Source organism: Rutidosis leptorrhynchoides, chromosome 11 (assembly GCF_046630445.1).
Source record: "Rutidosis leptorrhynchoides isolate AG116_Rl617_1_P2 chromosome 11, CSIRO_AGI_Rlap_v1, whole genome shotgun sequence".
In the NCBI taxonomy this organism is placed as follows: Eukaryota; Viridiplantae; Streptophyta; class Magnoliopsida; order Asterales; family Asteraceae; genus Rutidosis; species Rutidosis leptorrhynchoides.
In genome coordinates this window covers 106,925,703-106,939,292 of record NC_092343.1, presented here as the reverse complement: position 1 = coordinate 106,939,292, position 13,590 = coordinate 106,925,703, and the positions used below count along the sequence as shown (strand labels likewise).

The 13,590-nt window shown below is 34.0% G+C and overlaps 1 protein-coding gene across 1 annotated transcript; it reads left to right on the top strand.

Annotated features, from left to right (window-relative positions):
* The first annotated feature begins 3,384 nt into the window (after positions 1–3,384).
* Positions 3,385–7,564, top strand: LOC139876820 (serine carboxypeptidase-like 31). The gene is made up of 11 exons (XM_071864191.1): positions 3,385–3,676; positions 3,803–3,910; positions 4,281–4,376; positions 4,472–4,564; positions 4,701–4,783; positions 5,041–5,331; positions 5,428–5,558; positions 5,676–5,771; positions 5,863–5,968; positions 6,572–6,705; positions 7,540–7,564. The coding sequence occupies exons 1-11, from the start codon at positions 3,385–3,387 to the stop codon at positions 7,562–7,564; spliced, it is 1,455 nt and encodes a 484-aa protein (XP_071720292.1).
* Positions 7,565–13,590: the final 6,026 nt, after the last annotated feature.

The following is a 13,590-nucleotide window of genomic DNA, read 5'->3' as shown; positions in this document are numbered from 1 at the left end:
ACTCGCGCTTGAACCGTCGCCACAGTCAAACGACATCGAGTTAGGATCTGAAAATTTGATAGCGGTACGAGGACTCACATAAGGAGCCTTGGCCACTAACTACGCGTCTTTTCAGTTTGTATAGAGGTCGTAACAGCTGTCCGAAGTCAGCCCTTTTGTTTCGATCTCTATTCTTGTTGAAAACTTACTTTATCTTTTACGAATGATGATGATGATGATGATACTTAAGACTTAACTTATTTACTTTTAAACCTTTGGGGACAATTTACTGACTTAGTAACCTTTGACTTAGGTTGAGGACCTTTCGGAACGACTTACTACTTGCATACTTTTCATATCGACTTTTACCGCACATTCAATGTGAGTTATAGCTCCCCTTTTACTTTAACTATTTTTGGGACTGAGAATACATGCACTTTTTATGTTTTACATACTAGACACGAGTACTTAACTTTATATATGTGTGGGTGATATAATGGCACAAATTTTCCCCTTAGCTCGGTAACATTTAGTCATTGGTTTATGAACTGGTGAACGCGAATCTTAGATATGGATCCATAGGGTTTGACATCCCCACTCGGGCTAGTCGCACTAGCATTTAACGGGTGTTTAATACTTCGAGAACATACGCACTCGCCAAGTGTACTTTTAGGGGGAGATATTTATTTTACGTTAAGTTAGTTACTGGGTGCCCACGGACAAACATATACTTTTCATACTGTTTTGAATATGAAATCTCGTGGTTTACATTATATCGTTGTTTACAAAAACTATAGCTCACCAACATTCATGTTGACATTTTAAAGCATGTTATTTCTCAGGTGCTTAGACGTTATTGCTTCCGCTGTTAGACTTGTTGTTATAGACTCGCTGTGTTAGACTTCCGCTGCATTGTTAGAGATGTCTCAATCATGAAACTTTTATTTTGCATTCACAACTTATGTTACATTTGAACAATGGCTTTGTAATGACCTTTGTGTCACGTACTTATGTTAATGCTTTCTATTCATAGAAGCACGTTATCTTTTATAAAATATTTGACGTTGGTAAAAACGTTACCTTTTCATGAATGCAAAAATTGTTTTAAAATAGCATATAGTATTATACCGTGTAATGGACCTGTTATTGATGATCCGTACATGATGGTTTTGTACGGGGCGTCACAACCCATTTCTTGTGTTTTCTTTTTTTACAGAAGAAAAACATTTTTTTAACAAAGAAATGATCATGCAATGGTTCACATATAAAGAAAAAATGAAAAATATCACGCAAATTGGCTATAGCAAAAACAACAACACTAATAGCCAACAACCCTGAAACAAACAATTAGAACAAAGGAGCACTGCAAAAAATTGTTAGATGACAACATTGACACTATGAAAAATTAAAAATACAAGAACGAAGTTATATGGTCTAGTAAGGATTCCCTTCTAGAAAACTCCTAACCCTGTAAGATGTCAAGTATATGAAATAATTAGAGTCAGGTTTTTGACACCAATCGAATTTGGAAGATCAAGGTTAACTATTCCACTTGACACTCACGAATAGACTCGGAATAGAGAAGGAGTGGGTCTCACCTATAGGCCAATCAACCTGATTCTCAAATCCCTTTAAGAATCATTCTCAAATCCCTTTAAGAATCAGATTAAATGCTACCGAATGAGTCGGTTAGAGGACTTACAGTGGGTCGCCAACAGTATTTCCAACAAACATACACTCCAAGAACACATCGGAAGACGATCAGAAGCTATCAAGAACAAATTAATTCTTGATAACAAACCCTAACCATAATTTTTCAGGAAAATTAGGGTTTCTTTGTATACAACCAGTACCAATCCATAATCGAACCCAGTAGATCAGAATCAACCCTTGAAATTGAACGTCAAGAGGAGTGAACACCAGAATTCAATGAAACCCTATTTTAGGGTAAAATCGACTAGATCAAAAAACCACCGATAGATCGAGCCTAGAGCTTTGATACCATAATAGAATTGATGAATCAACACAAGAACACAAACAATCTTCAAACAAACATGACCGACTGATTTCATTTAACAAGCTGAAAAACAAATAGAATCAAATCTCTCAAAGTATAGTTCTCACCAAAAATACAATACAGGACTTATAGCAGAATACTATAATCCAAATTAACACTCAAAAAATGGAAAGAAGAAGTATCAAGATGATGAAAATGTAAGCCTAATTTGTTGAACTTGAGAGAGATCGATGGCAGATGGTATTTTGTATGTGTGATTCAGTCACAAAGAAAATGACTTGTCTCTATTTATATTTTTCCGAAAAAGACAATTTACACACTTCACCCTCAAGTACATATTGTTGAACCTTCTTCCAAAATAAATTACTTGCTGCTTATAAGCTTTCTCAACTTCACACTTTTGACACCAAATTCCATCTTTATGTAAACATAATTCTGCACAACTACTTATCTAGTCTTGATCAGCTCAGCTACACAGCAACAAGATACAACCTGCACAACTTCTCAACCCAGAGATAAATAAGAAGTTCAATAGATCTTTACGAAACCAGATTGAAAAACTATAATCATATTTTAATAATAATTTGAAGGGGATTTTGTAATAAAAATTCGAAGTAGTGTTGTCACGGACCTTACTGGGTCCCTAGTAGAATCGCCTCTACACAAGACCTTTTTATACAAACTATTATCCTTGCAAGAGGTCTCAGGTTCGAATCCCGTCTAGCACGAATATTTAGTGGTGATCAGTGATAGGTTGAAAACAGCCACATAGTATTCTTGCTAAACTGCGTACATCAGAATATATAAAGTCATATTACTCGCTCTCCCTAATAGCCCGAATAAAAAACACCTTCTATCTTTTACCTTTACCTACACCAACAGAACTTAACATAATAATAAAATAAAATTCCCAAAATATTACACATGTAGTTGATCGATCAACTTCCAGGTCAATTCAACAAAATTCCCAAGAAATCGTCATGTGCCAAAAGTCATCCTTTATTCTATTTTTTATTATTATTTTTTTTTATTATTTTTATCTTTTCAAAGAAACATTCAAGTAATTAACCAACCCAAAAAAAAAAAAAAATGGAGCATGCACAAAAGGGCTTAGGGCTTATGCAAGAAATCAGATAACATGCATGAACTTAATTATAGACTTTTTGATAAGGACTAAAAGCCACGTTAGTTTCTTTCACTACATAAGGTATCTAATTTCTATACTTATCATTTAAACTAATTTAATTTAACTAGTGGACAGGTGTTGCTAATGCATTGAGCTTATTTTATTTAATCTTTACCATATAAAAAGGTTTGCTGGTCTTATGTCACTAGCCAAACTAATTAAGCTACATTTGAGCTTGTTTACTATATACTCCTGAATTATTATGGCCTTCATATTAAAATCATTGTCTCTTTTGAATTTGACTATTGTTCTATTGTTACTGAACTCTATATCTGTAGTTGCAAGGCATGTACCAGTGCCCATTGACAAAAGCGTAACGGTCCAAAATAACGATCATCTTGTGACAAACTTGCCAGGTCAGCCTAGTGTAGACTTTCGACACTATGCTGGACATGTTACGGTTAATGAGAAGAGTGGACGAGCACTGTTTTACTGGTTTTACGAAGCGTGGACTCTTTCGGATGAGAAGCCTTTGGTGTTGTGGCTTAATGGAGGTAATTATAGCATATATAGGTCATTAATGTTCATTTGTTACAGGTTCCAAATATTGGTTTACAACATAAAAATTATTCTTAAACATACTTTCGTTACGTTTACTTGTCGCTATGTAATTATTTCAGGTCCAGGATGTTCATCGGTGGGATATGGAGCAACGCAGGAACTCGGACCGTTTATTGTAAGCACAGATGGAAAAGGGCTTCAACTGAATCCTTACTCATGGAACAGAGGTATACTTATGATGTGTGTTTCACCCATAAATCGAGTATGTCCGAAGATGATGACATGAGTGCCACCTCATCAGATTTGATGACGTGGCATATTATAGCTGCCACATGAAAAATATTCCCCCCAAAAAAATTCTTTACAGACATAAAATTTAAACCAACATTCTTTCTTTCTGAGCAATTGTAGAAGTGATATTCTATTACTATAAAATTTGTTATTTTATGTCACCTTTTGGACTATTTGTCCCATTGTGTATGATAAGTAGTTAACTTCTTCTATATAATACTCCCTCTTTCCATATTAATAGTCATGTTTTAACTTATGTAATTTTTTTTTCCAACTTTGACTTGAATTTACTATTTGTGAATGCAGAAGCAAATATGTTGTTCCTTGAATCTCCTGTTGGAGTTGGATTTTCATACTCAAATACAAGTAGCGATTATGATAACCTTGGAGACGATTTCACTGGTAAGTCGCAATCTTGCAATCTGGAAAATTTATCATACGATATAAACATATATATCACAGTACTTACTAAATTTGTGAAATATATATTATATCAGCTAACGATACGTACGCCTTCCTGCACAACTGGTTCCTAAAGTTTCCGTTGTATAAGAATAGACCGTTCTATATCGCTGGAGAGAGTTACGCAGGTATATTTCGGACACATTTCAATAGTTCATTCTATTTTTAGGAATCCCTCAAACATATGTATGCCTTATATATATATATATATATATATATATATATATATATATATATATATATATATAACTAAATTTTATGCAGGAAAATATGTTCCAGAATTGGCAAGCCTTATCCATGATAAAAACAAGGATCCCACCCTGTTTATCAATCTTAAAGGCATCTTGGTACTGTCTTCAAAACTATATGTATTTTATTTGAACATTTTTAATGTCAGCCTTTAGGCTGCCATTAACATGTGTAGAAGTGTTGTATATAACAGTTATTTATTAACTTTAAAGTGACAGTTATTAAATCGTACAACACTTTTATATGTTAAAAATAACTCTAAGGACAGTTGTTGTTAGAAAAATCCTTTAGTTTTTTGTTCCCCAACACGAGTTTAGCTAACCAATTTTACATATATGATATGATTCGAATGCAGTTAGGTAATCCTGAAACAAATGATGCTGAGGACTGGAAAGGTATGATTGACTATGCTTGGAGCCATGCTGTTGTATCAGATGAAACTCACAAAATCATAAAAGAATCGTGCGATTTCGATAGCAATGATACGTGGGGTAACAACGACTGCGAACAAGCTGTGACTGAAGTCATGAACCAATACAGAAGGATAGATATGTACAGCCTTTACACACCTGTCTGTATTGGTAATTCAGCATATTCAGAAAATAAAGCAATGGAAGCTAGTTTTACAAAGACCAGATCTAAAATGGCAAGTGATCAATAATATTAATAATCATATATTATATATTCTATGCCAATAAATATACTTAAACTAAATTATCTATTAATTCATTATGTCTATTAGATGCCACGCATTTTGGGCGGTTATGATCCTTGCCTAGAGGGTTATGCAGAAACTTACTATAATAAACTTGAGGTTCAGAGGGCTCTTCATGTTGGAGATGGCTATCAACTCAAGAACTGGAGCATTTGCAAGTAATTTATAAAAAAAAAAAAAAAAAAAAAAAGAAAAAAGAAAACCTTTTTCTGAATTGTTTCAATGACAATAATCTTCTACTTATATGATACTATGTTTTACAACCTTTCTTGCAGTAAGGATATCTATGATCGTTGGGGACAATCAATAGCGTCTGTTCTTCCGATATACAAGAAGCTAATTGATGCCAAACTTAGGATATGGGTCTACAGGTATGTATATATTACGAGTACTTACTAATATGTATCTGCAAATTTTTGTATCTCTTTTAGTATGTGTTTACGTTGTGTTTTGGCGTAATAGCGGAGATACTGACGGGAGAGTTCCGGTGTTGTCTACAAGATACAGTTTAAGTTCTTTAGCCCTGCCCATTACTCAAGCATGGAGGCCTTGGTATCATCAGAAACAGGTAACCAACTTATCATTTCATTTAATTTATAGTTCATTATGTACATGTAATTTATGTTTCCCAAATTTATTGTCTTGTGTTTTTATTTTAGTTTGTTTCAAAATAACTGTCCATTTTCAATTTCTGCTTATCAGAAAATGTTTATGCCAGTAACCATGAAAATTTTAGTGATTAATAATGTAATCATTGCACTTACTCATAACTGTAAATACAATATCATGTGTATCTTTTTCATATTTTGGTGTAATATATACTTATCCTCTTTTTTTCTCTAATGTTCCAAAAAAGTAAATCCACTTCAACTTTTGACAGCTTAATATTATAAGTTTTCTAGTATTATTTTTGAACGGCGGTGTTAAGCTCACTAACGGAGATCATAAGCCATGCACCTGATAATATCCAGAAACTCACAGGTCATGCTCAACTTAAAAATACAAGTAATGCACAGTTTAACAACATCCTATCAGATTGGGTAAAATTTAGGATTGATTTCTTAAAAGTTAAAACCAATTGTATGTCCTTATAAGTCATAATGAGTTGTATATCCGTGTCTAATCAAAGTATATATGATCCTGTCATCCTGTGTATGTATTCTGTATTCAGGTTGCTGGTTGGCTTCAAGAGTATGAGGGACTTACATTTGCTACTTTTAGAGGAGCGGGTCATGCGGTGCCTATCTTCAAACCGAGCGAGTCACTCGCATTCTTCACTTCTTTTCTCGCGGACGAGTCTCCCCCGTTAAAATGATATATACATTGGAGTTTCTTGGATGTTATCCATCTTTTTTCTACATAAATAGTACTGGTTTTAGCAAGTCCCTGATTTATCTGAGAAAAAATAGCTTGAAAGCCCGCGGCCCATAATGTATTAAACTAGGGATATAATGTTAGTAAAGGCCGACACATTTGTGGGTTTAGGGTTTATAAAGGTTTCAATGTAAACTATATATAGTGTATTAATAAAACGTAATATCCGACGAGTATGTCGGTCCCAATATGTTCATCAGTTTATGTTTATTTTCTTCAAGTCTAATTGTTTTTTCTATCAATTCTAATACCTAGAAAAAAAACACCATAAGTTTATCCGCTAACTACTCTGTTGTTTTTCGCAAATATATCTCTCATAATAATATCATATTCCCAATCTACAAATACACGTTTTGTCCATATGAAGAAAGGTATAAACGGATCTATTTTTTTTTTCTCTTTCACCCGTCCTTGAATATTAAGAACGCTACCATACAAATTAGTGATTACCTCCAATAAAATTGGTGTTTATTAGTTTGAAAGAAATAAAATCATGTTTTGGTGCATCCAGATCCGATCATGCTAAGAAGTTAAAATCTCAAAGAAAACTCAATAACTCTGTTAAAAAAAAGGTTAGGTTAAGCTATATTGGAATAAAAGTAACTTATAGACTCAAATCCTAGATCAAGTCTTGTTATCCTAAATTTTGAAACGAGACCAAGCAATCAACCATGACCATTAACTAGAGTTCTCATTCGATTATATTCTTTCCTCCAAGGTTAAGCTTTATTTACCGATCAATATCAAGACTGTACGATCTCAGAGATCATTGAGAGAAGTTGAGAGTTGATCTATATCATCCACATTGGGCTAGAACTGAAGCCCCGATACCACTTGTGATTTCAACTCGTTCAAAACCCTGTAAACGAAAATACGGATCTTAGACCAAACATTATACACGATCTAGAGGCAGAAAACGCTAGAACTAGCTTAATCGAATAAACTTAGACTTTCGGGATCGATGCATCAAACCTAAAAAAGATTAGACTGACACTTAGAGATGTTATTCGGTTGGTATGTTATGGGATGAATTGCAGACGTGAAAATTCGGCTAGGGTATGTGTAGAGTGTGTAACGTGACAAAGAAACCCGTAACCCATATTTATAATAATCTGCAATGATCATCGTTTGATGGTTTTGGACCATCGACTGATGGTCTTGTACCATGCCCGATGGTCTCCTTCCACCGGGTGATGGTCTCGACAACCAACCTACAGTCTAGACGACCATCTTACGGTCTCGATAACAATTAGTAAAACATTAATGATTCATAATCAATATCCAAACATCATAGTAAAACAATGTTCGATAATCAAATGACTGAAATTAACGTTCATAACACATAGAACTAGGGATTTACATAAAATGCACCAACAAACTCCCCCTAAGATCTAGTTCTACCAAAAAAAAAAAGTCTTCAGTCATGCTCCTTTTACTCAAACGGATCTGTAACCAAGTTATTCATATAACAAACTTTAGCAACACGTACAGATTTCTCTGCTTGAACTCGGTTCTCCCTACAATACAACATCCAGTTGTAGTAGAGAGTAAAAATATCAACCTCTGTACAGTTTCTCGGCCAGACTGGATCCAATACCCTGATTACATCATTATCCTTTCCAGCTGTTTTTCTAACACTATGGCGGCTTCCTCAAAACGATCGTTTATGCGTGTTGCACAATACACCAATTACCCTCAAATTTATAACAAGATTCAAATACTACAAATAAGCACACACAACTAACGAGCAATTAAGATCCGGTCATTATAGCACTTTTCATGTAAGTATTCAGTTCAAGTTCGTCCCATGAGAGTGGTTCAATTGAATATTTAAAACTAATAATCGTCCTAGGGTTTGTTTGACTGGAGGGGGGGGGGGGGGGTTGATTGATTTTGGCTAACAACTAATACTCGCACAAATAAACAAATAGCTAATTATAGGAATCTAAATCAATTAACTAAGTAGTATTCACTTATCTAATCCACTCTTATGTTTGGATTGCCCCGTTTTTACCCAATTTGCTATCGCATTCGTTGTTGAATTATTAGGTGTTTAGCATCACTACTAAACCATAATCAAATAACACTATGCAAACTCACATAAGTGTTGTATTATAAGATCAAGTTAATCATGAGTAGTCATTGAGATTATGCTTGGATTGAAATCACTTAAAATCCTTCAATTATCGAAATCACTTAGGATAATCAAACACCACTATGATGATGAAAAGCCATTGAAAACCAACACAAATCAAGAACACAATCACTTGAAATTCCAAATTTGGTTGTCTAGATCACTCAAGGTGTTGAAGCACAAATTGTTTCACTAATCAAATCACTTAGAAAAGCTAGACAATCTATGTAATCAAAGTAAAGCCTAAAAAAATGCATAACAATGGATCTATAGCTAACACAATAACACTTACTCATATATTTCATTCAAACAACTTTTATTCAATGATTTAGGGCAAAATCCTTACACTTGAGTTTCATAGATAAGAAAACACAATCAAATTAGCCAAGCATGGCTAAGATTACACTAATCAAAGATAATAAATCACAAATAAACTACAAGTTTAACTATTACAAGTATTCAATCAAAAACAAGAGAAGTAAATGTGGAGATTACAACCCAAATGAGAAAACTAAGTAGATCTAATGCTAAGATTGCTTGAGATTTTGCTTGGTCCTCCAAATTAGCCTTAATCTTCACTTAGATGATGAAATAAGGGTATTTAGGATGAGATTCGTGACAATAACTACAGCTCTTTCTTGGAAAACCCTATCATAATCCTTTTATAGTTTGGAAAAATCTGCACTCAAAACAGCGATGGTGCACCACACCATGTAATGGTGCGCCGCATCATTTAACGTGGGAGGAAGGTGCGCAGCACCCTATGGTGGTGCGCCGAACCATAAAGCTTGGAAAATATCCTGCAAGTTCTGAATTTGAAATCTGAGTTTTATGTGTTAAGGTGCGCCACCTTTTGGCTCTAGTGTGCCGCACCATATAACTGCACTTCCAGAATTTGAATTTTTTCAATTGGAATTGCACATTTTGCACTCGCTTTGCACTTTGGACCATGCCCTGCACTTTGGTTCACTAAATTGACTAGATTTTGGTCAATTTTGCACCAATATGAGCTTTTAGCATTGAACTAACACTTTTGCACAAATATTCAACTTTTGGGCTCAATGATCCTCAAAACCGAGTGAAATGAGGTAGATATTGCTCGGAGAAATGTCGCACCATATAACCTTGCTTGTCCTCAAGCATGCATAACAACAAACAAGACTTTGGAGAAATGCCCCTAGCTAATATGAACAAGCTAATGATAGTGACCGAAGTGAAAAATTGAGCAATAAGGGATACCTATATGGAATTGCACTTTGAAGGCTCAAATGTTCTCCAAAAACTTGCACTTGTCAAGGACCAAACACTAACCTTCTCTTCTTCTTCTTCTTCTTCTTCTTCTTCTTCTTCTTCTTCTTCTTCTTCTTCTTCTTCTTCTTCTTCTTCTACTAAACACAAACAATTCAACAAACTTCAATTCTTCAACTGGGTAATGGTGAGGTGGAAATCCTTGACCATGTCTTCAACTAAACCTCAATAGATATACCACTCCTCTAATTCAAGCTTCACTACATCAAATATCCTCTAAATCAAACAAATTCAAGCCTAAACCACTAAACTCTTCATTTCATCCAACTCAATCAATCAACCAAACTGATAGTGCTCAATTTATACATCTTATCCTACGCACTATCGGGTTACTTTTTGTTCATTTCGGTCCATAATCGAAGATAAAGTGTTTAAGTATGTTGAAGATTACAGTTTATGGTTCGAGGATGTTAGTGGAAGTTTTTATAGTGAATTTCGAGTGTTACGGAGTAAAAATATCGAGTAAAAAAGTTCCAGGTTTGAACTGGGGTTAACGCCAAATTTTAAAGTGAGTATTTGAGCTTAAAATAAAGTTTCAGGTCTCGCTATCTAGAGGTTTTATCTCGCTATCACGAAATCCATCCCGAGCCTTACTCACGAAACGAGAAAGTGAAAATCGAACGCGAATAACTAGAATTATTGTTTTCCCGAACGCAAAATATACAGGTTAATTTCGCTGTCGCGAGGAAAGGAAAACCGGACAAAAAATCGCGTGGGCTGGTTGCAATTCATATTTGTGGTCAATATTTTTTAACCGATAAAAAAGGAAAGGTAGGGCCCATTTTGAGAGTTGTTGGTGGAGATTACATATCAATATATGTTTGCTCTATACGTTTCAAAAACTACAACAATTTTCAGAATTAGACTTTTATTATCTTAAGAAATAGGAGGTGGACCCACTTGGGTTACTTATGGTCGATGCATGCAAGAAAAACAACAACAATTAAAATTTATGTTTTGTTACGAATTTGTAATTTATAACTACTTTTGGCCTAAGCTTATATAATACTTAATTATATAGGAGTAGTAATGGAGAGAAAGAGCAGTATATATATTTCATATATCAATAAGAATGGTACACCTAGTGATTACATTCGATCACTTATTTATAGTATAAATTTTACTATGCAAGTAGGTGAAATAGTAATGAAATTTATCATCCAAATTTGTTGTACATTCACGAGATCTAAATTCATTTAGATTCGTGTAGAAATTGGCATCCACCTTCTTTGACTTTAGTATCATAACACTCCTCCTTGGATGTCAATTTTTATTTTCATTAGATATCAACTAGTGCTGCCTCGTTAAAAACTTTGCTAAAGAAAACCCAGTGGGAAAAAAACATTAGCTAAGGGAAAAAGAGTGCAGCATAGAGTTAACTCCCCCTCAAGTAGACATCGCTGAGTTGTTACATATTTTGAACATGCCTCATGCCAATATCGTGAATGTGTTTTCTAAAAGTTGCAGTTGAGAGTGCTTTGGTGAAAAGGTTGGCAGAGTTGTTACTGGATTAAACATATCTCATTTCAATCTGGTTATCTTTAATGAGATTTTGAGTATATGAGAAGAATCTAGGAGGTATGTGTTTTGTTCGATCACTTTTGATATATTCTTCTTTCATTTGTGCTATGCAAGCTGCATTATCTTTATAGATAGTTGTTGGACTTTTATCGCATTCTAGTCCACAAGAATTAGTAATGAGTTGTGTCATTGATCTCAACCAAAAACATTCCCGAGTAGCTTCATGTAATGCAATCACTTCAGCATGATTTGATGATGTTGCAACAAGTGTTTGTTTTTTAGAACGCCATGATATTGCGGTACCTCAATTTAGGAATACATATCCAGTTTGAGATTTAGCTTTATGTGAATCAGATAAATAACCTGCATCTGCATAACTAACTAAATCTTGTTTTGAATAGTTAGAATAAAATAATCCCAAATTAGCAGTTCCTTGAAGGTAGCGAAATATGTGTTTGATACCATTCTAGTGTCTTTTGGTAGGAGCTGTGCTGAACCTTGCCAACAAATTAACTGCAAAAGAAATGTCGGGTCGTGTACAATTTGTAAGCTACATATGAGTTCCAATTGCACTAAGATATGGTACTTCTGGTCCAAGAATATCTTCATGATCTTCACGGGGACGAAATGGATCAGTGTCGACATTGAGTGATCTAACAACCATATGAGTACTTAATGGTTTTGCCTTATCCATATTAAAACGTTTTAAAACCTTTTCAGTATAAGTTATTTGATGTACAAGTAAACCATTGGGCATATGCTCAATCTGTAAACCAAGGAAATACTTGGTTTTTCCGAGATCTTTCATTTTAAATTCTTTCTTTAGAAGTTGAATGACTTCATGGATCTCTTTATTTGTACCTATGATGTTTAGATCATCGACATAAACAGCTATGATCATATATTCGGATGTTGTCTTCTTAATAAATACACATGGGCAAATAAAATTATTTGTATACCCTTTGCTTATCAAGTAATCACTTAATCGGTTATACCACATGCGGCCCGATTGTTTAACCCATATAAAGACCTTTGTAATTTAATTGAGCACATTTCTTTGAGTTTTGCATTGGATGCTTCAGATACCTTAAATCCTTCAGGTATCTTCATATATATATATATATATATATATATATATATATATATATATATATATATATATATATATATATATATATATATATATATATATATATATATATATATATATATATCACTATGAAGTGATCCATATAGATAAGTAGTAACAACATCCATGAGATACATTTCTAAATTTTTAGAAACTGCCAGGCTGATTAAGTATCTAAAAGTAATTGCATTCGTAACTGGGGAATAAGTTTTCTCATAATCAATTCCTGGTCTTTGAGAAAAACCTTAAGCTACAAGTCTAGCTTTATACCTTGTAACTTCATTTTTCTCATTTATTTTTCACACAAAAATCCATCTGTACCCCACAGGTTTCACATCTTTAGGTGTGAGAACGATAGATCCGAAAACTTTTCTTTTATTGAGCGATTCAAATTCAGCTCGCATTGCTCCTTTCTAATGATCTCAATCATGTCTATTTTGACATTCACTGACAGACTTTGGTTCTAGATCATCATCATCATTCATGATGTCATATGCAACATTATATGAATATATCTCATCAAGATTTTTCATTTCATTTCGGTTCCATAATATTTTTGAATGTGCATAATTGATTGCAATTTTCGTATTGACATCATAAATCTCCTCTGCAGAAGGAGTATTGATTTGTGGTTCTTCTTGAACACTTTCTTTTACCTCATTATCAGCTGATTTTCTTTTTAGAGGATTTTTATCTTTGGAACCAATTGGTCTTCCACGTTTCA